The following is a 27,516-nucleotide window of genomic DNA, read 5'->3' as shown; positions in this document are numbered from 1 at the left end:
ACAGGAGGAGAAAGACACCAGATGTTATGCAGAACCACCAACCATTCCAGCCCCGCTGACCTGTGGCTTGGTGTTTCGGCTCCATCTGGTGTGCAGGGACAGAGGCGGTCACAGCTCCGGGAGCCAGCCGGGCCTCGACCTGGGCCTCGCCTAGCGACTCACCCTCGCCCTGCTCCTCCTCCTTCATCTGTAAATGGGGATGAATCCGTACGCACCTCCCGGGTGGTTCTTCATTTTGAAGAAGTTCAACTTACCCACTCTGCCTTTAATGGATTCTGCTTTTGGCATCAAGTCTAAGAACTCTGCCTGCCCCTAGATTAGCCCCAGATCCTAAAGATTTTCTCTTACAATTTTTCTAAAAGTTCTTCAGTTTTATACAAAGTCACTAAATTTGGGGGTAATTCGTCTCCCAGCAGTAGATAACTGACACTAGTGATGAACCATTACCGTAAACACCACTTCCTGTGAACGAACGACCTATAAGTCAGCTCCTTGCCCGTGACCTTGGTGGTGACAGTTCACACATCTCTGTGGAATGAACCAGTCAGCCAGTCAGTAGTGAGAATGACCAAGTATCCGGCTCTGCTAGGCCCTGTGCTAGGGCACCAGGCAGGAGAGCCCTGGCCCCTGCCGGCCTGGCGCACACTGGCTACCCCCGTTCCCTCCCCGCTGATGGCCGCATAACGGAGATGCAGAGGCAGAGAGAGCATCTGGCCCCCATCCCCAAAAGGCAGGTGCTGCTGGTCCCACTTCGAAGATGAGGAGACAGACTCAAAGTCAGACAACTCACCTATAGAATCTATTTGGCTGTAAGGGTTGAATATTAATGAAAAATTAAAAACAATAACACCTAAGACCAAGGCAATTTATTCAGGGAAAAGTTTTCCAAAGACCCTTTCCTGCTGATGAGGCGCCTAAGGTTCTGGTCTGAGAGCTGGCCAACTCTAGTGGGAATCCAGCCCCAGACACAGGCTGCCAGGGCTGCCCGGTGCTGAAGGATGCCGCTCCCCTCGGCACAGCAGTGACGTCAGCCCAAGGAACTCTCCATTGCTTTCGGGAAGCACAGAGAACCCAGGGTTTTGGAGCACTGGACCTGGGAGGGGGGCATCCGCGTGAGCCAGGCTGGCTTCAGACACAAAGCCTAAGGGAGGCCGTGAGGGGTGTCGGACCCCTGATAGGCCCGTCCCTGCTCCACACTCACGTCCCTGCTCTGTGCTCACAGGCCACTCCGAGTCGTCACACAGTCTGTCACCCACCACCAGTGCCAGCCTCCAGACAGAGCTGTCATGGAGAACAAAGTTGTGGTCCATGATCAGGGAAGAGCCAACACCTGAAGCTGGGCCCAGACACGTTCCCAGGAAGCAAGACACAGGGCACGCTGACCCCAGTGGACCTTCCTGAACATCCGGGAGGGACTGAACCCCCAGCCCACTCAGGATGCAGGCTCAAGCCATCCTGTTGGATTATTACAGGAAGGGGGTCAACAGAGAAGGCTGGAGACCTGGCGACATTCAAGTCACACACGGAAAATTATCTCATGAATTGTACAGTTCTCCCCTTCGGCAGAGCCACAAACAATCTGAAGTTCTAATTAGAAATTTAAAATTTATCGAACAGATTAAATTTAGAAGAAATAAAAATTAAAAACATGTATTTTACTTACTAAATTGTCAGTTTCTGGATCTTCACAAAAGAAGGGCTTTCCTTCCTTCTCTTGCTTCCTTACAAAGTTCTCAATGTCCACATCAAAACTGGCAGAAGTTGTGCCTTCCGAGCCCTGTGTAGATTGTTCACATTTTTCAAACAACAAAGCTAATAATGGAAATAGTGGATGCCTGGGGGGAAAAATTTTAAAATATGTGTTCTACACTTTCATGAAAATGTTTTAGTATGTACATATGCAATGTTTTATATAACAGCTTTGCTGAGATATAATTCACATGTCACACAATTCATCTATTTACAGTTTATAATGCAACGGATTTTAGTATAGTCACAGAGTTGTGCAACCATCACCACAGTCGATTTTATAATATATTCATCCCCCAAAGAAACCCTGTAACTATTAGCACTCTCCATTTTCCACCAAACCTCAGCACCAGGCCACCACTAATCTACTTTCTGTCTCTACAGATTTGCCAATTCTAGACATTTCATATAAATGGAGTCATATACTATGTGACCTTTGGTGTCTGGCTTCTTTCACTTAGCGTGATGTTTCCTAGGCTCATCAGTGTTGTAACATGTAACAGTACTTCATTCTTTTTTATGGCTGCATAATATTTCACTGTATGGTTAACACCAGTTGGACAGTTTTAAATTTTACTTTTAGATCCATACTCCATTTTGAGTAGATTTTTGTAAAGGATGTGAGATTAGGTCAAGGATCTTCTCTCTGCATGTTGATGTCCAATTGTTCCAACTTGGACAATTTGTTGGAAACTCCACCTTTTCTCCACTGAGAAAATCAGGTAGACTGATTCTTCCAACTTTATTCTTCTTTTCAAAATTGTTTTAGCTGGTCTAGTTATTTTGACTTCCATATAAAATTTAGAAATAACTTGTCTATATGTACAGAAATATCCTGCTACAACTTTAATTGTAATTGCTATAGAGCAATTTTAGGAGAAATGACATCTTTACTATGTTGAGTCTTCCAACCCATGAACATGGTATGCCCTTTATTTAGGTTTCCTTTGACTGCTTCCATTGGCATTTTATAGTTTTCAACATAAAGGTTCTGTATGTGCTTTATTAGAGTCATACCTAAAATTTTTTGGAGCTCTCAAAAGTGGTATTTTCTTTTTAATTTCAGTTTCTAATGTACATTACTGGTAGAGAAATAGGATTGTTTCTGTGTGTTGCCCTTGAAACCTGTGACCTAATTAAACTCACTTATTTAGTTCTGGAAGTTCTTTGGTACACTCTTTGGGATTTTCTATATGTGGACAATCATGTCAGTTGTGCAAAAAGCCAGCTTTATTTCTTCCTTGCTAACCTGATATGCCTTTTCTTTCTTTGTCTTGCCTCAGTGAACTGGCTAAACGTCCATTACAGAGCTGAACAGGAGGAGCCAGGGTGGACACCTCTGCCTTATCCCCAAACTTGGGGGAAAACATTCCGTCTTCCGCCGTTAAGTATGATGCGAGCTGCAGGGTTCTTTTGTAGTTTCCCTACATCAGGCTAAGAAAGTTCCCCTCTATTACTGCTTCACTGACAGTTTTTAATCATAACTGGCTGTTGACTTCTCTCAAATGCTTTTCGGCATCACTTGATATGATCACGTTGTGGGTCTCATTGGTTGATCTCTGAATGGTGAACCAGTCTCATATTACTGGGATAAGCTCCATTTGGTCACTAAATATTCTTCTCTCTACATGTTACTGGATTTTATTTGTTAATATTTTATGAATGATTTTTATGCCAAAGTTCATGAGGTATACTAGTCTTTGTTTTTTTTTTTTATATTGTCTTTGTCTGGCTTTAGTATCAGAGTGATGTTCAATTCATAAAATGAGTTCAGAAACATTCCCTCTTCTTCTATTTTCTGGAAGAGACTGTGTCGACTTACTGCTTTTCCTTCTTTTTGGTAGAATTCTCCAGTACAACTATCTGGGCCTGAAGATTGCTTTTTGTAAGGTTGACTAAAATGTAGATTTACATTCCAAAACTTTTTTAAAAAGATATTAGGAATAACATTGTAATCTGAGAAAACTTTCACCCCAGTAGGTATCACATCATGCCTCACTACTCTGCCTGGCTAATAGCTCACGTTCCATTTAACCAGATTTTCCATTCTCTTTACACCTCTGAACACCCACACGCTTCACATCTCATTGCTACCTATAAATGGCCTGCTTGTCTGCGTCCATCGGGGTCTGGGACCCCACAGGGGGAGGGCTCACTCCTTCCACATCTGGTTCAGAGCAGGTGGGGTCTTGCTCCGTTTTTAACTCTGTTACTACTTGCATCTGTGAAAGGAGGAAGAGAACTTTTGTTACTAAAAAGAAAATAAGCTGCTACCAAGTACAGTAAGTCCCCTATGTACGAACCTTCAAGTTGTGAACTTTCAAAGATGCGAACGGATTATAAACCTATTACAGTACAGTACTATATAGCCAATTGTGTTAGTTGGATACCTAGGCTAACTTTGTTGGACTTATGAACAAATTGGACAAACTCGCTGTTGGAAAGGAACACGTTCGTGTGCAGGGGACTTACTGTATTCTATTCTCAAACAGAAATGCAGTGGAATGGTAAACTGCAAGACAGTTATGTGACAGGCAATAATACGTAAAGAATACTACCAACAAACTCCTTTGAACTTAATGTGCTTCTAAATAGCTAAAACAAAGGTCAAATTTCCAAAACATTTAAAAATTGAGAGGACCGATATCTGTGAAATGCTTATGATTTTCAAAACCGTAATAACTCTATATCCCTGAAGGGAACTGGTACACATGCAGTCTTTCTCGTTTGCCTCTCCTTGTTATCTGTCCTCACACTGAGTAACGTTGCAGGAAGAGAAGAATAAACAAATAATCCAAGCTCTCTTATCTTGTCACAAAAACAACTCAAACCCAAGATGCTCCATATTTGTGACAGGGCTGAAATTCTCCCTTACCTATCCTTAAACTCAGGAATACACAAGCTATAAAAATGTTACGGGGACTTCCCTGGTGGCGCAGTGGTTAAGAATCTGCCTGCCAATGCAGGGGACACGGGTTCAAGCCCTGGTCTGGGAAGATCCCCCATGCCGCGGAGCAACTAAGCCCGTGCACCACAACTACTGAGCCTGCGCTCTAGAGCCCACGAGCCACAACTACTGAGCCCACGTGCCACAACTACTGAAGCCCGCACACCCTAGAGCCCACAAGCCACAACTACTGAAGCCTGCGCACTCTAGGGCCCGCATGCTGCAACTACTGAAGCCTGCGCGCCTAGAGCCCGTGCTCCGCAACAAGAGAAGTCACCGCAATGAGATGCCCACACACCACAATGAAGACCCAAAGCAACCGAAAATAATAAATAAAATTTTTTTTTAAATGTTAAGGAAAGTCACTGCATCCAGAAAGCAAAGACTAGCTGTGTTTAAAGAAAGTGTTAAACGTAAGAGGAAGCCTTAAAGATATTACCACTGAAATTGCTTTAAACTGGCTGTGTTGTTGGTAACTTAGGGGAAAAGTATTTAAATCCTTCAACATAAAGAATTCAGTTTACAAATAAAACAAAATCGCCACAGTAAACTTCTCGTTATCCCTGAGCAGATCACCGCCCTCCTCGGCTTCTTCAGGACTGGGGTATCTGGGATCCACCTGCCCCGCCCGCAACTGCCACCCCCCGCCCCTCAAGGAAGCAGCCTGTTGGGGAACCTGTGGCGGGGTGGGGGGTGGGGGAGCTCATCCACGGAGATGGGAGAGCCTGCATCCTGCCAGGAACCCAGCCTGGTGCTCGGGGCTGCAGCCGAGAGAGCAGCCCTGCAGGTCCGGGCTCGGGCCCTGTTCTCAACTCTCCAACAGGCCAGAGTGAGCAGGTTACTTCCATTCTGCTGCCTTTAGATGGAACAGTATACTTGGGAATTGCTTCTCTCTTAAAAAAATAAAACCTGTGCACCACAACTACTGAGTGGAACTTCCCTGGTGTGCAGTGGTTAGGAATCCGCCTGCCAACGTAGGAGACACGGGTTCGAGTCCTGGTCCGGGAAGATCCCACATGCCACGGAGCAACTAAGCCCGTGCGCCACAACTACTGAGCCTGCGCTCTAGAGCCTGCGAGCCACAACTACTGAGCCCATGAGCCACAACTACTGAGCCCGCGTGCCACAACTACTGAAGCCCACGTGCCTAGAGCCCACGTGCCGCAACTACTGAGCCCACGCGTTGCAACTACTGAGCCCGCATGCTGCAACTACTGAAGCCTGTGCACCTAGAGCCCGTGCTCTGCAACAAGAGAAGCCACTGCAATGAGAAGCCCACGCACCACAATGAAGAGTAGACCCTGCTCGCCCCACACCCAACGCAGACCAAAAAAAAAAAAAAAACCAAAAGTGACTGACTAAAGCCCAATCAAACACAGTCCTTCTGGAGAGAAGTCTGACGGTATTATAAAAAAAAAAGCCTTAAAGGATTTATTTCAGGATTTAAAAAAAAAGATCGTGAAAAAAGAGGAATCTAAATGTTCAAGCTCAGAGGACCGGCTAAGTAAATGCGGTCTGTCTGTACTGTAGAAGATCAAATGCTTACTGAAAGGAATGCTCACAAGCGGTTCTCCACGTCCCGGGGAGTGCTGAGCCGTTACAAGCGAGGCCTTTCCCCCGCTGCGCCCAGCCCTGCCCTGGACTCCCTGCATCAGGGCAGGGACCAGCGGGAGGGAGACGGACACGTAACAGGCTGTGTCGGAAGGTGATCACTGCCACGGATGGAGAACAAAGATCAGAGGAAGGGACCGGGAAGCGGCTGGCAGGTGGGGAGCGGGCCGTGGGGGTAACCAGGGCTGGTGGGGGGTCCTCGCAGAAAGCGGGGCGAAGCAAAGACCTGCAGGACAGAGCGGAGCAGAGCCAAGGGGCGAGCAGAGCCAGGGCCCCGGGGCAGGCAGAGGCGAGAGCCTGTGAGGTCGTAGGGCCCTCGGGGCAGGGAGCCCACGAGGAGCCACCGCAGGGCCCAGGGACAGCGGGGACATCGTTAGATGTGCATTTGAAAACAAAATCTCTTGGAAATATCAGAGGACTTCCTGGTGAAGAGAGCAGCCTGAAATACAATTCCCTACCTCTAAGAAGCAAAAGCACTTAAAACATTTTTTTAAATCAACAAAACCAAAATCACTGCAACAGGAAACATCCCAGGAATGGAACAAAACTGTCCATCAAGGAAAGACCCGACTTGGGAAGGGGACAGGGTCACAGCCCAGGTCCTACACACCCCCTGAGTCTCACCAAGTGGGGAGTGACAGGTGGGCGAGGCGCCCCAGGCTTGGGGCGGGGGGGGTCCCTAAACCCTTGAGCAGGGAGCCGGGCGTCATGACCGTCTCCTGCAGGGGCAGGAGACATACAGACAGCACCGCAGCTGCACCCCACGTGCCGTCGGACGGTCCCCTCTGCCACCCACATGCAGGGGAACGAAACCGCACAGCTCCCGCCCAGGCCAGCAAACTGGGCAACACGGGAGTCTGTGATTATCACCACAGCCTTTAAGAGCAACGATACTTGCCAACACTGACGTTAGAAAGGTAAATTCCCAAGAAACTATGACTCAGGGGGCTCAAAATGACTGGCAATCTCGGTGTCATTTAGGAAATAACTTGAACAATTCTACAGCTAATCTTTCTGAGCACCAAGATATAATAAATGCACCAAACGCTCCACACTGAACCTGCACCCTCACGGAAACTAGCTTGTGAACACACGAGGCACTGTTCGTGTTTCAGTACTAGGTCGGCTGACTGCTTAGGATGTGGAACAGAGCGCCAGCGCTCACTTGTTGCCCGTCTTGATAGCTGTCTATGCTCAACGCCTGTGTAGCCATCATGGTGAGCGAGTTCTTTATACAGCATCAAATCATCTTGAGTCAAAAGCAAACGGTGTCTGGGAAGACAAAAGCAGAGAAGCATCGGTTAATAACTCAGAGCATTTCTCGTCCCCTTATTCCACAGCACCCGTGTACCTTTTTGAACACACATCTTCACACGGAGAGTAAAAACCATCCTTCACACTACGGTATCAGCCAAATCCCACTCAGCATCCCCGCACCTGCCTGGCGATTGCGTGTTTGTACTTGCCCCGGGCCCGGACGCATTATCACGTCTTCAGGCATTTGGGTTTATTCCTTCACTCACCCAGCAAACACCTAGTAATGTCTACACGTGTGGGACACTGTCCTGGGCCCTGGGGCTTTCCCGGGGCCACAAATAAGAGGAAGGCCAGGCAGCACACGGAGAGGGTAGGGGCGCTCGGGCCGGGTGACACGACAGAGGGTGAGCGCGCAGCTGGCGGGTCACACGGCTGCGTGACGGGGCAGGTGCACTGACACTGAGCCCGGGGAGGCCGACCTCAGGCAGGAAGGACCCAGGTGAGCTCAGGGAGGCTCTGCCGGGCATCGGCTCACATCTGCACGCGATGCAAAGGTGGGAACGCTGTCGTTCACCTGTCACCACGCACACAGGTAAATGAGACGAGAGAAACCAGCTGGGGATGCCGCCCGTGCCCCCCGCAGGCAGGAGGACAGCGGAGCCGTGTGCAGCGGGACGGCAGAGTTGGGGGGCAGTGGGGGACACGGGAGCAGGTCACACCCACTCATGGGCCACGTGAAGACTGTGCGCCTTCTTGCGGGGGTGGGGGGGACGGAAGCCCCAGGAAGGTCTGACCAGAAGGGCACTGAGGCTCCCGGCTCAGGATGGCCCCTCTGACGGTGGGCAGGGCGGGTGAGGGGCTGTAGGGCCAAGGAGGGCGGAGGCCGTGTGGATGGGGCCCGACGGGCGCACAGGGCGTGCCGATGGCCCGGGATTGGGGGGGGGGGGGGTGGGTCCGGGGAGGGTCGGCAGTTCCCACCTGAGCCACCGGCAGAGCAGAGCCGCATGTCCCGAGGTGGAGCCGACGGTGGGCAGCGGCTTCTGCGGCCTGGGAGGAGAGAGCAAGAGATGGGACGCTGAAGGTTTCAGGCGCTTCTCGGCACCCACGAGGGAATTCTGAACGAGCGAGCCTGGGCCACCAGTACAAGCCCGGTAGTCGTCAGGGCGTGGCCAGCACGTGCAGACGTGTAAACGTGTCCGCCAAGATAGCCCAGGTCCTAACCCCCAGGCCCTGCAAGTGGGGCCTCACTTAGAAACAGGGTCTTTACAGGGGTAATCACGTTAGGGGTCTCGAGAGGCGTGTCCTGCCGAGAGGGAGAGGGGAGGCCCTGAGAGGCGCCGAGGGGATGGCCACGTGAACCTGTGTGACTCCGAAGCAGACTGGAGTGGTGCCGAGACAGGCCGAGGACACCGGGAGCCAGCCGGTCCTGAGCCCAGCGCCGGGAGGAGCCCGAGCTGCTCGCCCACAGGCGTCCGCCTGACAGCGGCTTCCCAACAGCTGACCTGAACAAAATGCACAGCGGAGGCCCCGGAAGGGCCTAGACCGAGAAGGCAGAGCCGCAGCCAGGTGGGTCTCGGCTGGGGGCCAATTCTCCACGGTTACTTTCCAGCCTCCGCCGGGCCGCCCCACGAGACGACACTGCGGCCGAGCCCGCAGCTGCCGGATCTAGGCAGTGGCAGATCGCTCTTCCAACTCTGGGGGCTTTCCAAATGCCCATAATAAATATTGGGGACAAGTCAACGTTTCATTTTAAAAACATATAGATGTGTAGTCCCTCTCTCTACCAACCTGGTTAAAACTTCAGTATCTGACATAACTTGGTACAACTGTTCCAAAGGAAAAATTTTGAAATTTGCGTCAAAAGCTTTGAAAATACATGCTCTCTCTACAATGGAACACCACGCAAGGAAGTGGAAAAAAAAAAAAAAGGCAACTCCATATGACTAACATTTTGTTGAGTAAAAAGATGGGGACAGAGTGCCAAGGTCCCACTGCCGCAGGACACCGAAGGCGCCCGGAAGAAGCTGCCAGCAGATGGCGCTGTCCGCTTGAAAGGGTGGCCCAGGCCCGCCGGCAGCCATCTATCTGCAAAGTCCTCAGGTGCTCAATTCCAGGCCGCAGCAAAATGATTCTCCGTGTTGGGGCAGAAACACTGCCTGGCACCTGCAAGCGGGCAGGCAAACAGCCCCCAGCAGAATTCACAGGGTCATCCCGCAGAGCCGCTTTGGGCTTGGGAGGAAGCGTGTGCCCTGGTCCAGGCCTCTGGCAACCTCAGCTACTCAGCTGCAGGCCCTCCCATCCCTGGCCAAGGCAGGCCCAAGACAGAATCTGGGTGACTAAGGGAAACCTACCATTAACTGGGAAATAAAGCATCCAACCCAAGGGTGAAAGGTCAGCAGGCTCATCTTCGTTTAGCAAAAACTCTTCTTTTAGGCATTATATGAAAACCAAGGTTAACCTGAGATTTCTGAACAATCAATTAATCCCTAATTCTCTCCCCCATTACATAGAAAAGTAAGCTTCTGTTATATTCAAACTCAACAACAGTGTTTCACTTCTTTTTTTAAAGGTTATACTCCATTTACAATCATTAAAAAATATTGGCTATATTCCCTGTGCTGTAAAATATATCCTTGTATCTTATTTATTTTATACCTAGTAGCTTATGTCTCATAATCCCCTACCCCTACCTGCCCTTTCCCTCTCCCCACTGGTAACCACTAGTTTGTTCTCTATATTTCTGAGTCTGTTTCTGTTTTGTTATAGTCACTAGTTTATTTCTTAGATTCCGCATATAAGGGAAACATACAGTATTTGCCTTTCTCTGACTTATTTCACTTACATAACACGCCCCAAGTCCCTCCATGTTGTTGCAAATGGCAGGATTTCACTCTTTTTTTATGGCTGAGTTGTACTCCATTGTGTAAATATATACCACATCTTTATCCATTCACGTGCTGATGGACACCTCGGTTGCTTCCATTTCTTCGCTACTGGAAACAGTGCTGCTGTGGACATTTGAATCAGTGTTTCCATTTCCTCCGGATGCACGCCCAGGAGTGGGATTGCAGGATCATACGGCAGCTCTATATTTAGTGTTTGGAGGACCCTCCACACTGTTCTCCATAGTGGCTGCACCACTTCACATCCCCACCAACAGTGCACACGGGTTCCCTTTCCTCCAACTGTCCTCACTTCTTAACGTCACGCGAGGCTCTAAAATCCAAGTAAAAGAACTGCCAACCCAACAGACTTACAATACCATGGTGTTTAAGGGTGAGACACGGTTTTTGTCAATTTTATTTCTACAAGTTTCATCCAGTTAAAAAAGAACACATTTATGGAAACTGTCACTTTGGTACCCTTTCAAGAGTTCCAGCCAGACTAACACAAATGAAGAAAACACAACTTTCCAATCTTCATGTACAGAAACGTTAAAACTAAAAGTAATTAAAGAAATACAAAATTTAAAACTATACATCCTTTCTCAGCTAGCAATTATTAACTTTAAAACAACAGTGCGCCACTTTGCTAGCAAAAATGAAGCGAAACCCGGCACCCGGAAGGAATCCTAGGTCTCACAAACCGTGTAACTGGTTTGGAAGGCGATTTGACCATATGTACAGTTACCCATAAAAAAAAGTTACACTCTTCTCAAACTCAGCTAAGAAGACAGCGTTAGTGTTGCGACCTGAAAGGCAGACAAAAACATGAAACGTGAGCCGAATCTAACGGGCAGGCATTTTAATCTCTCTAAGCATTCTACTGCAGGACAACTGACAAATCAGGGAAGATCCAGAGGTAGACAGACTGGCTGAGTCCCACCCGGTGGAGAAGGCCTTCCTGCTCAGAGCAGATGGTGAGCCCGGGAAGGTCCAGGTTGGCTCAGTCCGCAGAGACAGCAAGAGGAGGTGCAGCATGCGGGTCAGACGGCGGAGGGGCCCCAGGTCAGCAGCACCCCAGCTCCCCTCATCCCAGCCCACGCGGTCCCCCAGATGAGAAGCCCCACTCGCCTGAGATGACTTCCTTACTGCCTTAGTGGTGTCTCTAAGCCCTGTGGGAGATTTAGATTTTAATATTTTTGTGTTTAGCTTCAGAATAATCTATATATTTGACATTTAAGTTGTTTGCAGTACACAAGAAAATTTGGCAAATTAATCTTAGGTTTTAGCCTTGATTCCAATTTAAAAGTATAACTGAGTTACTGATTTTACACATTTCTTTTTTAGTGAAAAGGCACAAGAAATTTACTAAGATTGTAAACATTTCTTCATTTATGCAAGTTTACTGACTGCCAGGGACTATTCTAGGTCCTGAGGGTACAGCAGTGAACAAAACCAAGTTCCTCATCCCATGAACGTCACTTCCTGGTAGAAGGTTTGGAAAGTTTGAGAACTTGAGATTCACTACAGGTGTAATTTTAAGTTACTAGATCTGCTGAGAAGGTTTTATTTATTTGGTCACATATTTAAGGTGCTTAAAACGAAAAGTGTATCTACTAAACTTAAAACTAGGGTTCAAAATTCATAAGGAGATTTAAGTTGTATATGGGACTGATCATTAAAAATGGTACATGTAGTCTGATCATCTTGAGTTGATCAAAGGCTGTCTTATGGGTGAAAGATCAAAATTTACTAAACTTATAAAGAGAAAAATGAAATCTACAAATTCTAACATAAAAGCATAGAGAAAAAAACAGGCCTGTAGCTTTGTAGCCTTAATAAAGGTTGATTTTAAAATAACCTCAAATAATCTCTTCTCAAAAGAGAAGACCTCAAAAGCCTCATTTCAAAGGGCATTAAAAACTCATGGCAAGCGGAGCAACTGAGCCCGTGCGCCACAACTGCTGAGCCTGTGCTCTACAGCCCGTGAGCCACAACTACTGAAGCCTGCACGCCTAGAGCCTGTGCTCCTCAACAAGAGAAGCCACCGCTATGAGAAGCCCGCACACCGCAACGAAGAGTAGCCCCTGCTCACCACAACTAGAGAAAGCCCGCATGCAGCAACGAAGACCCAACACAGCCAAAAATAAAATAAGTAAATTTTTTAAAAAAGAATGAAGTCATTTGTTAAAAAAAAAAAAAAAATCTCATGGCAAGAAAGTCAGAGGCAAATAATGTTTCTTATCCACATTGATAGAAAAGAGAAACAGAACCTACACGCCATCCATAGGGGAATGGTGAAATCCATTACGGTTCCGACCATCAATCACGAACATGAAGGTTAAGTCCAAGGAAGAAGGCTCATGGGTGCTGTCAAGTGGAAAAGCAGGGCACACAATCTGCTGTGCACGTAACTGTGCCTTTCAATCCACAAATGTTTACTGAAAGTCTTCTCTGGGCCAAGCTCTGCTCTAAATGCTGGGGATGGAGCAGCAAACCAAACACAGTCCCTGCTGTCAAGAAACAATTTTATAACAATGTTGAAAAAGTATTTGGGTATTAACGTGGGGAGAAGAGACAGCTCTCTAGTACCAAGAGCGTGGGGTCCTCTCCTACACCCTTTATTAAGTTTGATGGTCCAGGGACTTCCCTGGTGGCGCAGTGGTTAAGAATCCGCCTGCCAATGCAGGGGACACGGGTTCGAGCCCTGGTCCGGAAAGATCCCACATGCTGCGGAGCAACTAAGCCCGTGCATCACAACTACTGAAGCCCGCGTGCCACAACTACTGAAGCCCGCGTGCCTAGAGCCCGTGCTCCGCAACAAGAGAAGCCACCACAATGAGAAGCCCACACACTGCAACGAAGAGCAGCCCCCACTCGCCGCAACTAGAGAAAGCCTGCGCACAGCAACGAAGACCCAACGCAGCCAAAAATAAAAAATAAATAAATAAATTTATTTTTAAAAAAAAAGTTGATGGTCCTCTCTGTGGAGGTCTTCTGTAGTCCTGATTAATTAATCCTGAAACACTTCATGGTTTTTCTTGCTACTGTCAAAAGTATCTCATTGTCACTGTACTTTCTGGTGGACTGCTGGGTAAGAACGCCCCCAGTCTGCGCAGGCTAACCTTGTACCCGCCAACATTTCTAACAGCTTATGGAGAGTCTACTGGTTTTTCTCAGCACGCGCAGATGCAATCCCAATCAAGATTCCTGCTGTTTTTGAAAAACTCAAAAGATTTCAAAATATCCTACAAGGCCACAAGGAACAACTAAGAAGTGGGTAACGTCACAAGAACAGGTAAACAGGCCAATGGAACAGCAGAAATGAGACACTGGACTCGTCAGGGCTGGAAGGAAAAGCACCACAGATGCAAAAAGCTTTGGAATTCTGATGCTTTTACAAACACCTCTCTGAACTCAATCAGTTGCTGCAAAGTGCTGGTGAACCGGGGCTTGGTGCTTCTCCCCACACGCTGCATGTGGTCAACCACGCGTTCCCGCTTAGCCACGGCCACGCGGACTCCCGGCGACCTGGGCGGCAAAGCAGAACTCCTGCAGGAGCCGAGCTCCGCACCACGGTCCCTGCTTACGCGGCCCACGCTAACGCAGAGACACACAGAGAACCGGTCCAGGAGGCTCCATCTTCATTCTGCACTGCCAGCGTCACAGCGGGGCTTAGTGAGGGCAGGAAGGAAAACGAGGGAGGAGATATCTTCCCGGGGTCTATATACGTCCAGACCCAAGTGAGGCACTTTTAGAGCACATCCCCAAACTCTGACACTCCTCCCGGGATGGGGGTCTTTGTCCCCTCCTCTCCAACGTGGCCTACACTCAGTGACTTGCTGGGGACCAGGAGAGCGCATCGGAGCAACGCTGTGTGACTCCAGGGCTGTGTTCACTGGGACACTCACTTCTGGAGCCCCGAGAAGTAAGAAGTCTGACTAAACAGAGCGCCCCCTGCGCTCACTGTGAGGAAGCCCAGGCCACAGCGGGAGTCCACTCAGAGGTGCTCTGGTCAACAGCCCAGCTCACGTCCCAGCGAACAGGCAGCACCAACTTCCAGATTTGAGAAAACCCCTCCAAAAGACTCCAGCCCTCAGCCACCAAGCCATCCCCGGCCCGCCGTCCTCCTGGCTGAGGACCCCACCTTGCGGGGCAGAGACGGGCCGTTTCCACCGCACCCTTTCCAGATCCCTGGCGCACAGGCCCGTGAGCAGAATGAGGTGGTCCTCCTTCCGTGCCCTCGCCGGTAGGGACCGGACACTCGGCAACCTCTGGAGCGCCGTCCTCCTACTGCTGACGAGGAGACAGGTACCAAGAGGTTGAGCGCCTCTGAGAAGTCGATCTGTCTGGCTCCCAGGCCCCGCCATTCCCTCTATGTGCTATTTCAGAGAACACAATAGAACTCTGTTTGTAAAAATTAATAAACAGAAACCTTAATTAAACAGAGCTGGGAGGCCAGCAGGGGCACTCCCACGCCCCGACGGTAGGGCTGCCCGACAGAAAGTGGACAGAGTCTTCTTCCCGCCTGGCAAGGCCTCAGCCAAGGAGACACTGTCCCAGCCCAGCCCAGCAGTGAAAAGCCGCTGGATGGACCCCATTCCTCTAGCAGACTCTCGACTCCAGAGTCGAGAGCTCTTTAAAAGAGCTCTCCTCTCCTGGCCACGCAGGGACTTGCACGGGCTCCCCGTGGTTGCAGACCCCAGATTGCAATTCTTCGTTGGTCCCGAATAAACCCAATTTTGCTGGAGAAATAACCAGCAGTCTGTCTGTTTTATGGCAACCGTTTCTAAGATAACTGCAGAACTCACAAGGAAATCAGGCGAATGTTTGACAATCTGACAACTTTGATGCCTACAAATGTTAATTACATCAATTCAATCTATGAATTATAGTGTCATTCAAAACGGGAAACACTAAGAGAATGGATGAAGAAGGTGAACCATCAGGTAGGTACACACCACAAATGACCTTCAGTCATGTAACATTCAACGCTGCACACATGGGTAACTCTGCTTTGCAAACATTAACGAGTCTAAAGAAAATGATGGCCTGGTGCTAAGTGCACGGAGTGGCATCTCCCAGTAACAGCCAAGGTTTGCAAGTCAGACATCTCCAAAATATCGTAACAATTACTGAAAAGGAAAGGAACTCCTCCTCCTTCCTGCCCGATCAACATGTATGAGAAATACATGATGCAGCCACCGTATGTTGCCAGCACATGGTAACGATACTACCCGCGAGCATGTAAGAGTTGAAATGCTGGGCGATGAAGACCCCAATACAACCGTAAAGTTTATTTTCCAGAATTTCACTTTGGAGAAGAGCCATCTGGTGTTGATTCAACAACTAAGCTTACAGAAACAATCACCAACCATCACACCTCCATTCCCTGAGCTCCCAGTAATGCCTCCGGACCTCTCTCCCATGGCCACTCTTCCCAACCCCACCCGACCCCCAAGTCCATTCTCCACACTGCAGCCCCAGTGATGGGATTTCTTAAGGCTTGCTGCTTTCCCTCTGGTATCAATTTTCAGAGTAACGTGCTGATTCCCTAGCGTTCCTGAATAGTGACCAGTGAGGCTGTGATTCATGGGTTTAAACATGTAAAAAGTAAGTACAGCTTTTTTATATATGTATATATTTTCTGATGTTCCAAATTATCCCATCTTTTTCCAATGTAAGCCCCTTCAGTTACCTCCTACAGCTTTTAACACACTCTAGTAATTCTTGATAGCTTTCTTGCTTTCAGGTAAAGCGAGATACTCCAGGCTCATATTGTTTATTTTCTGTGCCAAACCCAGACTTTGCCACTGATCCAAGGGGCTTTGATTCCAATGGGAAATGATACGTAGAAACCACAATCTAGGCGCTGTGTGCTCATTGCTACTGGTTGGTCACTGTTTCTAGCCTTTCCAATGGACAGGGATAAGAAATGTTTTCTCATAAAAATTTTTTAAAAACAAATTAACACTGATACCTCCAATTCAAATCTGGGATTACAGGGTATTTACTTTACTTCAAATTAATATTTGTATATCTCTTTTCTTACCCTGAAAATAATTTCCAAATGACAGTAACATAATGACATTTATCATTTTATATATGTGTGTATGTGTATATATATATATATATATATAGTTTCAAAAATAACATGAATATTACTACTAACAATACAAGTACTAAAAATTGTTTAAGATTTCTTTGTAGTTCCTTTGTCTTTAGGATTTATCCCACTAGGATAGATGTACAATCCAATTTGTTTTGAAGTCACTGGAAATAATAATTCTCCGTGTACTTAAGCCACCAATTCAATTCCTAGTTAGGTTCTTGTTTTTTTTTTTTTTTTTGGCTGTGCTGGGTCTTTGTTGCTGTGTATGGGCTTTCTCTAGTTGTGGCGAGCGGGGGCTACTCTTCTTTCGTTGTGGCTCGCGTGCTTCTCATTGTGGTGGTTTCCCTTGCTGCAGAGCACGGGGTCTAGGTGCACAAGTTTCAGTAGTTGTGGTGCAGGGGCTTAGTTGCTCTGGGACATGTGGGATCTTCCCAGACCAGAGATCGAACCCGTGTCCCCTGCATTGGCAGGCAGATTCTTAACCACTGGACCACCAGGGAAGTCCTCTTTTCTTTTTTTTTTTTAAAGTATACTTTCCATGTTATTGTGTTTTCAGAGAATAGTATTTCTTCAGTCTTTAAGGACTTAGCTCCTTACTTGGGCTTTGGTGGAGGCCATGGGGCAGCACCCGCAGGTCTAAGTCAGGGTGGGAGTGTTCCATCCTTCCGGCTTCCCGAGAACCATTCTCGACTACCATGCTGTGCTCACACAGTAACGTACTTTCACATATAGCTTGGGAAGCACACAGGTGTCGAAAACACTTGCTTCGGAAAAGTCCCTGATGGCTTCGGCCTCTACTATGTTCCAAATGATGAACTTCTTAATGGGCTTATTCTTGGGCATGCACTGGGCACAGCTGGTGCAGCCAAAGGCTGCACGTGGCCTCGGTCCCTTTTGGCATGACCATTTTTCCTTCTTTTCTTGGCCATCTTGGAAGCAAGGAGGCAAGGGAGCCCTAGTTAGGTTCTTTTGACTCATTTTGCTTTAATTTTTAGGTAGTCCTCCCCGCTCCTTTTGATTTACTTTCACTATAGAAGACACGTTTAGAAACCTAATCTATAACCCTGTCCCCTCCCTCTCCAATAAGGAACCCCATTTTAACTAGCCTGGGGTTTAAGCTTTTTTATCATAAGCAAATATTTAGACACCTCTCTCAGATCAAAGTGCGTGCTCTTCTCAGCTCTGAGCCTTCCTTTTCGCACTTACCATATCCTAAAGATGCTTCACAGCAGGTTGTCGTCACCTTCACTCCTGTTTACAGCTGCAGAGTGAGTGCTACAGGTGCAGCAGACTCAATGCAGTTATTTTCCAGCCCCTCTGTGGACATGGGTGTTTCCAAGTCTTCAAAGGGATCTTCTGGAAACCCAAATCTGATCAAGACACACCCACTTAAAACCCTTCAGAGGATTCCTACTGCCTACAAGATACAGATCATAACTTTTAACGCAGCATGACTGGGTCCTTACTGTGCCCCTCCCTCCCCTGCCCCCATCACCCCACTCCCCACACGCACCGCAAGCATACCAGGCCCTTCCAGGTTCTTCAGAGCCCTGGGCTTCCCCCAACCCACAAAGCCTCTGAGCACAGTTCCCACCCCCCCTCTGGACTGGTCACCCTAATCCTCCTCCCCTCGCCCACTCCTGCTCCCCTGGACCATTCACATCAGTCATCCCCATCTTAGAAGAGCTGCCCCTGACCTCTGACCCAGGTCTCAGAGCAAAACATGCCTCCCTTTTACAGTCCTTCCTACAGCTGTAATCTTACATTATTCAGATGGGCCTTGGATTAACTTGTGCCTTTACTACTTCCTGGCAGGAAGGAGCCGTGTCTGTTTTTGTTCACCATTATACATACTCCCCACCACCATCGCAATGTCTGGTACACAGCAGGTGCACAGTAATTTTGTTAGTGAATGGTTGTTACATTTAACACAGTAAGTATCTGTTCCATGAAAGTCTGATCTAACTCACGCCAGTGCCTTTCTAAAATGATAAATCTTGGGACTTCCCTGGTGGCACAGTGGTTAAGAATCCGCCTGCCAACGCAAGGGACACGGGTTCGAGTCCTGGTCCGGGAAGATCCCATATGCCATGGAGCAACTAAGCCCATGCACCACAACTACTGAGCCTGCGCTCTAGAGTCCACGAGCCACAACTACTGAGCCTGCATGTCACAACTACTGAAGCCCACACCTCTAGAGCCCGTGCTCCGCAACAAGAGAAGCCATCGCAATGAGAAGCCCATGCACCACAACAAAGAGTAGCCCCCACTTGCCGCAACTAGAGAAAGCCTGTGCGCAACGAAGACCCAACACAGCCGTAAATAAATAAATAAATAATTTTAAAACAGAATTACTAAAAAAAAAATAAAAAAAGATAAATCTTGACTACCTTCTCCATTTCATCTAAAGTTGCTGGTCTGTACAAGTTTTCTTCCTCCAAGTTCAATTCTATTTTATTTATTTATTTAGTTGCACCGGGTCTTAGTTGTGGCAGGCAGTCTCCTTAGCTGCGGCATGCAAACTCTCAGTAGCGGCATGCATGTGGGATCCAGTCCCCTAACCAGGGATTGAACCTGGGCCCCCTGCATTGGGAGCTCGGAGTCTTATCCACTGCGTCACCATGGAAGTCCCTCCAAGGTCAATTCTGATCATTTATATCTTCTTCATAAACCATCCACAGCTTTTCAAATTTACTGCCATCAAATTGTACATGGATGTTCTTACTTGTAAAATTTTCGTATCTGTAGTCATATCCCTTTTTATTTATTTATTTTTTAATTTATTAATTTATTTATTTTTGGCTGCGTTGGGTCTTCATTGCTGCGTGCGGGCCTTCTCTAGTTGCTGCGAGCAGGAGCTACTCTTCGTTGCGGTGCACGGGCTTCTCATTGCGGAGCACAGGCTCTAGGCGCGCGGGCTCAGTAGTTGTGGCGCACGGGCTTAGTTGCTCCACGGCATGTGGGATCTTCCCGGACCAGGGCTTGAACCCGTGTCCCCTGCATTGGCAGGCGGATTCTTAACCACTGCGCCACCAGGGAAGTCCCCATCTTCTTTTTCCTCTAAAATGTACTATGTATGGCTCTAGTGCTGTACAAAAACAGGCCACAGTGGGACATGGCCCATAGGCCTGTAGTTTGCCAATCCCAGGCCTAAAGTTTAGCTGTCCCAAGAGGCATGTTATACTTGACAAATATAACCCCAGCTACAGTGCACTCTCTCAGTTTTGGTGATGTCAAGTCTCTTGCACTTTTCATTTTATCTACACACATGCTGGTGCGTCCAAGCAGCCCCCTCCCTCCCAGGCTGCCAGGCCCACCCAGCTAGGCTCCAGTTTCCCAGCAGGGCACCTCCCCAGCTGCTCTCAGAAGCTGCTCTAAGAGTTCCACCAATTCCACTAACCGAGAAACGCAGGAAATTCTGGGGTAATTTCAGTCTTAGTGGCTGTGAGAGCTGGTTACGAAGCCAGAAAAGGGCTGAGAGACAATACAAACTATATCTCTAGATTTTGGGGGGCAGTTACTTATCTTTCCCAAAACATTTAATTGATGATCCTTTTCTAAACCAAACCTGTGTATTAATAAAGCTAAGAAAGCTGTCAAGGAAGCCAAGACTCTCAAAATTCTATATTCAAAAAAAAACAGATCCTGGGCTTCCCTGGTGGCGCAGTGGTTGAGAATCTGCCTGTGAATGCAGGGGACACGGATTCGAGCCCTGGTCTGGGAGGATCCCACATGCCACGGAGCAGCTAAGCCCGTGAGCCACAATTACTGAGCCTGAGTGTCTGGAGCCTGTGCTCCGCAACAAGAGAGGCCACGATAGTGAGAGGCCCGCGCACCGCGATGAAGAGTGGCCCCCACTCGCCGCAACTAGAGAAAGCCCTCGCACAGAAACGAAGACACAACACAGCCAAAATTAAATAAATAAATTAAATAAATTTTAAAAAACAGATCCTTTCCAAGACACCTTGCAGGACACCAGCTGTACGTCACTACAGTGCAATCAATTTTCATTCTGTGTGTGGAAGGGTTGAGGTGACTGCCACTCGAGAACACCAGCCAAATGTCCCCTGCCTTCTATCCTGGCTCCATGTCCCATCCCAGGGAGGTGTTCAGTCAAGAACTCATTCTGAGGAAAACGTTTATCAAGAGATCACTTTATTTTTCAAGCAAGGTTTTGGGAGGTACCACTTGAAGTTTAATATTCAAATAAAATCAGATGTTAAATCCTGTTAAAATCTATCTCCCCAAAATATTTCCAAGCCAACCACCTATGTCCACAAGAGACACAGCAAAATTCTAACAACAAAGGTGTTTAATGGTTTCAGAATCTATTTCAGTAAATTCTGAGCTGAACGGCCTTTCACGGCTGCTAGAATTTAAATTCACACCACATCTTTGCTTTTAGGACCATATCACTGGCATCATTAAAAACTGATATTTAACACTTTCATGATATACTTGCTATTAACGGTCAATGAATACGTTGTAGGAAAAACAGGAACCCCAACCCTTCAAGGCCAGGGCTCTCTCATGGGACAATCTTTCTCCCTAGGGCGCTGTCTGAGCTCAGGGACAGAGCACCATGGACGCAGGCCTGGCAGCACCATCCCTATCCTGATCGGGCTGGCGCTCAGCTTGGCAGCCCAGAGGATGATCAAATAAACCCGGGAAACAACAAGACCTAAATGCTTGAAAGGCTTCACAACATCGGGCACAGCCAGAAAACAGAGATTGTAGGCAAATATTTAAAATGAGAAATGTGTCGATTATGTAAATACATGAAAACATACGTAGTAACACTGACTAAAAACACAACTCAAAGGAGCTGAACCGATCAATCTGTAAAAATTTATGCCTATCCCATTAAACTCGGGTTCCACACAAGGCATTTTGGGAAATGCTGTTCTAGGTCAGTACTTCTCAACCAGGGGGGATTTCTGTCCCCCAGGGAACACTTGGCGATATCCGAAGACGTTTTTGGTCGTCACAACTGGGGGTGGGGGTCCCTCTGGTGTCTACTAAAATCCCACAATGCACAGGACACGAAGTACCCAGCCCCAAATGTCAGCGGGGCCCCAGCTTTGAATGCCTGCCGTAGAGGATCACAGGGGTGTTTCACGTAGGCTGCAATAAATTGTGCTGAAATAAGTATTTGTTTTATAGGGTTCTGTTTTTAAAAACTATTTATTTATTTATTTTTGGCTGCGTTGGGTCTTCGTTGCTGCGCGTGGGCTTTCTCCAGTTGCGGCGAGCGGGGGCTACTCTTCGTTGTGGTGCGCGGGCTTCTCATTTCTCATTGTAGTGGCTTCTCTTGTTGCGGAGCACGGGCTCTAGGTGCACGGGCTTTTACTAGTTGTGGCACGTAGGCTCAGTAGCTGTGGCTTGCGGGCTCCAGAGCGCAGGCTCAGTAGTTGTGGCTCACGGGCTTAGTTGCTCCGCGGCACGTGGGATCTTCCCAGACCGGGGCTCGAACCCGTGTCCCCTGCATTGGCAGGCGGATTCTTAACCACTGTGCCCCCAGGGAAGCCCACGTATGTTTTTAAAAAAACTGTACACAAACACATGACTGAACTTAGACTATCACGAAGTTAAATTCTTGATTTTTTTTAATGCAAAAAAAATACAAACTTTGGTAAAATGTCTCAGACAACGTGTGACATACAGTGAGGGCTTACCAAACTCTCGTGAAGGCGTTATCTCTGCAAGTCCGATCAGACTGTTCAGGAAGCTGCGATCACAATTCCTACCATCCACAGTCCCTTCCGAGTGACCCCACCCACCACTGCAGACCCTGCTGAAAGGAGCCCACCGCTCCCTGGGGAGAGCGCAGGGACCAGGAGCCCCTAGCGCCCAGGTCAGCACCTGGGGGACATGGTGGAAGGTGAGAGAGCTGTCACCCTGTCTCCAGGATGTGCGCTGGGAAGCAGGAAGAGGGTGAGGTGGGCAGAGCTGGGAAACGGAGAACACGCAGCAGACAGCTGCAGAAGCAGCCAGCGGCTAAGAGCGCCTCCACTTCAGTGGGAGCGAACGGGGGGGTCAAGACCAGGCTGGCCGCCGGGCCCCGCTGGATCCCTTGTTTCCTTATCCCTGTGTGACCCTGGACCCCCGGGCCCCGCTGGATCCCTTGTTTCCTTATCCCTGTGTGACCCTGGACCCCCGGACCCCGCTGGATCCCTTGTTTCCTTATCCCTGTGTGACCCTGGACCCCTGGACCCCGCTGGATCCCTTGTTTCCTTATCCCTGTGTGACCTTGAACCCCCGGACCCCGCTGGATCCCTTGTTTCCTTATCCCTGTGTGACCCTGGACCCCTGGACCCCGCTGGATCCCTTGTTTCCTTATCCCTGTGTGACCCTGGACCCCTGGACCCCGCTGGATCCCTTGTTTCCTTATCCCTGTGTGACCTTGAACCCCTGGACCCCGCTGGATCCCTTGTTTCCTTATCCCTGTGTGACCCTGGACCCCTGGACCCCGCTGGATCCCTTGTTTCCTTACCCCTGTGTGACCCTGGACCCCTGGACCCCGCTGGATCCCTTGTTTCCTTACCCCTGTGTGACCCTGGACCCCTGGACCCCGCTGGATCCCTTGTTTCCTTATCCCTGTGTGACCTTGAACCCCTGGACCCCGCTGGATCCCTTGTTTCCTTATCCCTGTGTGACCTTGAACCCCTGGACCCCGCTGGATCCCTTGTTTCCTTACCCCTGTGTGACCTTGAACCCCTGGACCCCGCTGGATCCCTTGTTTCCTTACCCCTGTGTGACCCTGGACCCCTGGGCCCCGCTGGATCCCTTGTTTCCTTACCCCTGTGTGACCTTGAACCCCTGGGCCCCGCTGGATCCCTTGTTTCCTTATCCCTGTGTGACCTTGAACCCCTGGACCCCGCTGGATCCCTTGTTTCCTTACCCCTGTGTGACCCTGGACCCCTGGGCCCCGCTGGATCCCTTGCTTCCTTATCCCTGTGTGACCTTGAACCCCTGGACCCCGCTGGATCCCTTGTTTCCTTACCCCTGTGTGACCTTGAACCCCTGGACTTGAAGTCAGCCCGCTCCCTGCCGTCCTGGGGCCTGACTGCAACAGCCAGGCATCCATCAAAGACAGACGCAAACGGTAAAGGCATTTCCCACCACGTGCCCTGCAGCCTGTCCCCGACAAGGCTCTGCTAGGCCAGAGGTTACACCAAAGGACACACACCATTTGGGTGGCAGGGTCGCCCTGAACAGAAATAATCCCCCAGACAGGAGCGCATCACCGCATACTTAGCAGCTCACCCTGAGGGGAGGGATGACAAGGCCTGCTGCCGGACCCGTCAGGACGAGCACACGCCAACACTGAAGGGAAGACCCAAGGCAAAGGGCATCTGAAAGGTTCACTAACTCCCGGCCCTCAATCCTGCAACCTGACTGATCAGTACTTTTTCAAGATTCTGACAAAGCTGTAGGACCCTTTCTTTCCCCAAGGAATCCTACATGGAATGAAGCAGCTGCTCTGTCCCCTCCCCAGGTCCCCCAGACACATCCTCAGGGCCACAGTGCTTCTGCATCAGGAGCCTGAAACCACCTTGTCAGACAGCAGGTCTGCTGGGTCAGTACCAGGCCCTCTGTGAGTGAAACTCCCAGAAACAGTGACTAGACCAGTGGGGCTGACACAGCGACAGCAGGCACGGCTGCCGGCGAGGGCACCCAGCAGCTAGGCAGCCTGTCCTCTCGCTGGAGGGCAGACAACACGGCCGGAGGGGCCTCATCTGATAGCCTCTGCAGCCAGGCCTTTCCAACCAAAAACCATGCCTCCGGCCCTTGAATGTTTATTCTAACAATTTCCAAACTGAACCTTTTCTACACTGTATTTCTCTTTCCACGTCTTCCTGAACAGATTGTACAAGACAGAACAGTAACCCATCACAGTTGGGAGTCGTCACAACCGGTGTCAGGCAGTAACCCCACGTGGCCTCACCCCACTATGACCCCATACTGTGAAGCTTTGGGTTCCCTCGGCTGCACTGTTTGTACTTCCTCATCACCCTTGCCATCAGTATAAGCATTTGAGGAAGGAAAAAGGAGGCACATACATATTCCTCCTAAGGGATGGGCTGAGAGTAAACAGCCTTCCAGTGCAGAGGTTCTTAACTTGGTCTCTGTGAACCTGAATGAGAAAAAAAATCACATCTTTATTTGCAATAACATCTGGCTGCAATTTAACACTCATTCAATTCCACCGGTAGACATGAAATCCTGAAGAGCACCTGTGACTTCTTCGCCAACAGAAACCACAGGTATTTTCACAAAGCATTAGCATCATATACTCAAAAAGAAATTATTAGAGCCAGTGTTCAATCTGTTACTAAGTGAGCTAATAAAAAGCATGTAAAGAAATTTATCACCAGTTTGGTTCAATATTTTGATAACTGTATTTCAGTGTAATAGGTTCTCTTCTTGATCCTCTCTTATTTTTTCTAAACCGTTTGTAGGAGGAGGAGAGGAGGAGTCTGGAGGCCAGCAGAGCGCAGGGAAATGTCCCCTGGGGCGCATGATTTGCATCAGTCCAGAAGTTTCAAGGTTTTCTTCGAAACAGTTTCAGTTAGTTTGAAACAAGAGCGAAAGTTACAACCAGAATGTTAACCTTTCACTAATCCTAAGTGATACTTTCCTAAAGTTACAACACACTGATACAGAAATGTAAATGTAGTACACTAGAGGACAGCTGTTTACACCCAGTTCCATTAGTGCTGACACTTAAATCCTCAGCATAGAACGTTAATCTTCCGAGTCATATTTCACCTACCATATTTCAATTCCCACTTGTAAATCTCTGAAGCAGGAAGGGTCCTTCCACTGCTGCCTTCCGAAAGCCCTGTGTCAGTCAACATCACACAACCCTGCACTGCTGATTCAACCAAATACTGTAACTAAACGATCTACATACCATTCTCCACGCTCGGTAAATTAAGAAAAAAAATGATGCAAGGCAGATTTGAGTCAGTGAGCCATCTTCCAAATGCATGCGCAACTACATTTGAGAGTATCACCAATAACTGTACTGGCAAAATTTTTACATTTCACTTCGATTCTTCCATACAATATTCAGAATACATTATATAAAATTATGTATTATATAAATACATAAATCCCTTTTCAGTATGTCAGGAAAAATCATACAAGTATACCCAACGAAAGCTGAGGGTTTCATTTACCATAAAGTAGAAAGCACTCCCTTCCTAAGGAAACACCAGTAGTTTCTATTAAAAACTAAGTCTTGGAATCAAAATTAATTTCAACCCCCTTACGAATGGCAAATCTATCCTGGATGGTTGCACGTGTGCGATCAAATTTACCAAATGCATATTCGCGCATGTATAGGTATCCCCCCTCCCCCGCAAGGATCTGCCTTCTGCCCTTACCCGCCCCCCCCCGTCCGCCCCGCCCCCGCCCGGGGCTCCGACCCCAGCAGCACGCACTGAGACGCATTCTAGGAGTCAAACTTCACGAAGGAGAACCTGGCTGGCCGAGGCTCGGAACCGCTAACAAAACAGCGTTTCAACAGCCCCGACGATGATATAAAGCAGACTAACGCTCCCTGCCTTTTCTGAAGTGACTCACGATCTTTTTCTAAAGGAATGTGGAATTCCAGCGAGCGGCCGGACCGTGCCCGACGCGCCCAGGCCTCTACTTCACATCGGCCGTTTATTACTCGCGACGCATTTGTCACTCATTCCAGACACCGGGCACCCGTCTCCCTCCCAGCCTCGGACTCGGCGGCGGCCACCGCAGGGCCTCGGGGACCCCCGGAGCACCGCCGCCGCCCCGGCGACGCCGGCCCCGCCACCGCGCGCGCCCGCTCCCGGCCCCGCCCCCGCGCGCCTCCTCAGCCTGGGCCCCGCCCCCGCCGCGCGCCCCCGCTCCCCCTGCCCCGCCCGCGCAGGGGTGCGCGCCGCGCTCCGAGAGGGACGGTTAGGAGCGCGCGCCTCACCACTGGCCCCGCGCGGCGGCGGCGGCGGAGCCTTCCAGAAATTTCCGCGTCCCTAAGCCCACACCGAAAAACAAGCGGGGCGCGCCCCCGCGCCGGCCCGGCGGACAGCGCCCCTCCCCGCGGCCGCGGCTCCCCTCCCCCACCCGCGCCCCCTCCCCGCCCCCTGCCCCGGGCGGCGGGTCTGGCGCGGCCCTCCCGGGCGGCGGCAAGCCGCGGAGACCCGGGCAGCGGCGGCGGGGCGGCGGCCGCGGCGCCTGCAGGCCGGCGTGATTGATAGTGACGGGGCGGCGGAGCGGCGGCGGCGGCAGAGCGGTTGAGTGACAGCTTACCTGGGTGCCAATCTTCATCACACTGACAAGCGGCTGCAGCAATCGGGACCCGCAGTGCCGCGCCCGCGTCCAACCGTCACGCCGACGCTGGGCCACGCGACACAGCCTCGCTCAATGGGAGGAGGGCGACGCCGACGCGCGCCGCATCAATATTCACAGAGGGGGCGGGGCCTTCCGGGCCCGGGCCCCGCCCCGTCCCGGCGCCGCGGCGGCCGGGGGCGGGGCCTGCGCGCCGGGGGCGGAGAGTGAGCCGGGGGCTGGCGGCGGCCGACCCCACCCCCGCCTCGCTCCCCAGTCGGGCCCCGCCCACGACCGCCGCGCCGCGGCACGAGGAGAGGCCCACCCCGCTGGCCGCGAGCCCCGCCTCAATACTACGCAGATGGGGGCGTGGCCTGCGCGCGCCACGCCCCCTCCGCTCACTCCTCAGCGGCCGGGGGAGGTGTGTGGTGGGGCTCGGCTGGGCGAGACCATCCACGAGGATCCGGCGGGGAGGGCGGGCTGTACCATCCGCGGGAGGAGCTTCGGGTCCTCTTCGCGCGCCCGGGCGCCGCGGGGCCCGGCCATCTCCGGGCTGCCCTCGGAGGCCGGGCCGCGCGGGCGTTTGGCGCCCAGCCCCCTACTCTGCGCGGCGCCCTCTTTGTGTACAGGCCCGCGGCAGCCCCCCGCTT

At 50.0% G+C, this 27,516-nt stretch overlaps 1 protein-coding gene and 1 pseudogene across 8 annotated transcripts in view; both read right to left on the bottom strand.

Moving 5' to 3' along the window:
- PKNOX1 (PBX/knotted 1 homeobox 1) overlaps positions 1–27,000 on the bottom strand; it is a 49,631-nt gene extending 22,631 nt beyond the window's left edge. For 2 of the 8 annotated variants that reach the window (XM_036850513.1, XM_036850512.1), the window contains exons 1-5: positions 26,849–26,980; positions 8,543–8,611; positions 7,473–7,579; positions 3,844–3,971; positions 1,664–1,835 (exon numbers count right to left, since the gene is read on the bottom strand). In XM_036850513.1, the coding sequence (XP_036706408.1) occupies positions 1,664–1,835; positions 3,844–3,971; positions 7,473–7,523 (351 nt within the window). In that variant the 5' untranslated portion in view covers positions 7,524–7,579; positions 8,543–8,611; positions 26,849–26,980. Of the gene's footprint in view, positions 1–1,663; positions 1,836–3,843; positions 3,972–7,472; positions 7,580–8,542; positions 8,612–9,512; positions 10,162–10,406; positions 10,427–17,706; positions 17,915–22,233; positions 22,963–26,848 lie in introns of those variants that run through there. The other 6 variants (XM_036850508.1, XM_036850506.1, XM_036850510.1 and 3 more) reach the window with 6 other exon arrangements.
- On the bottom strand, positions 17,101–17,694 carry LOC118894345 (annotated as a pseudogene).
- Positions 27,001–27,516: the final 516 nt, after the last annotated feature.

This window comes from Balaenoptera musculus, chromosome 4 (assembly GCF_009873245.2).
Source record: "Balaenoptera musculus isolate JJ_BM4_2016_0621 chromosome 4, mBalMus1.pri.v3, whole genome shotgun sequence".
Lineage (NCBI taxonomy): Eukaryota > Metazoa > Chordata > Mammalia > Artiodactyla > Balaenopteridae > Balaenoptera > Balaenoptera musculus.
This window is presented reverse-complemented; position numbering and strand designations above follow the sequence as displayed.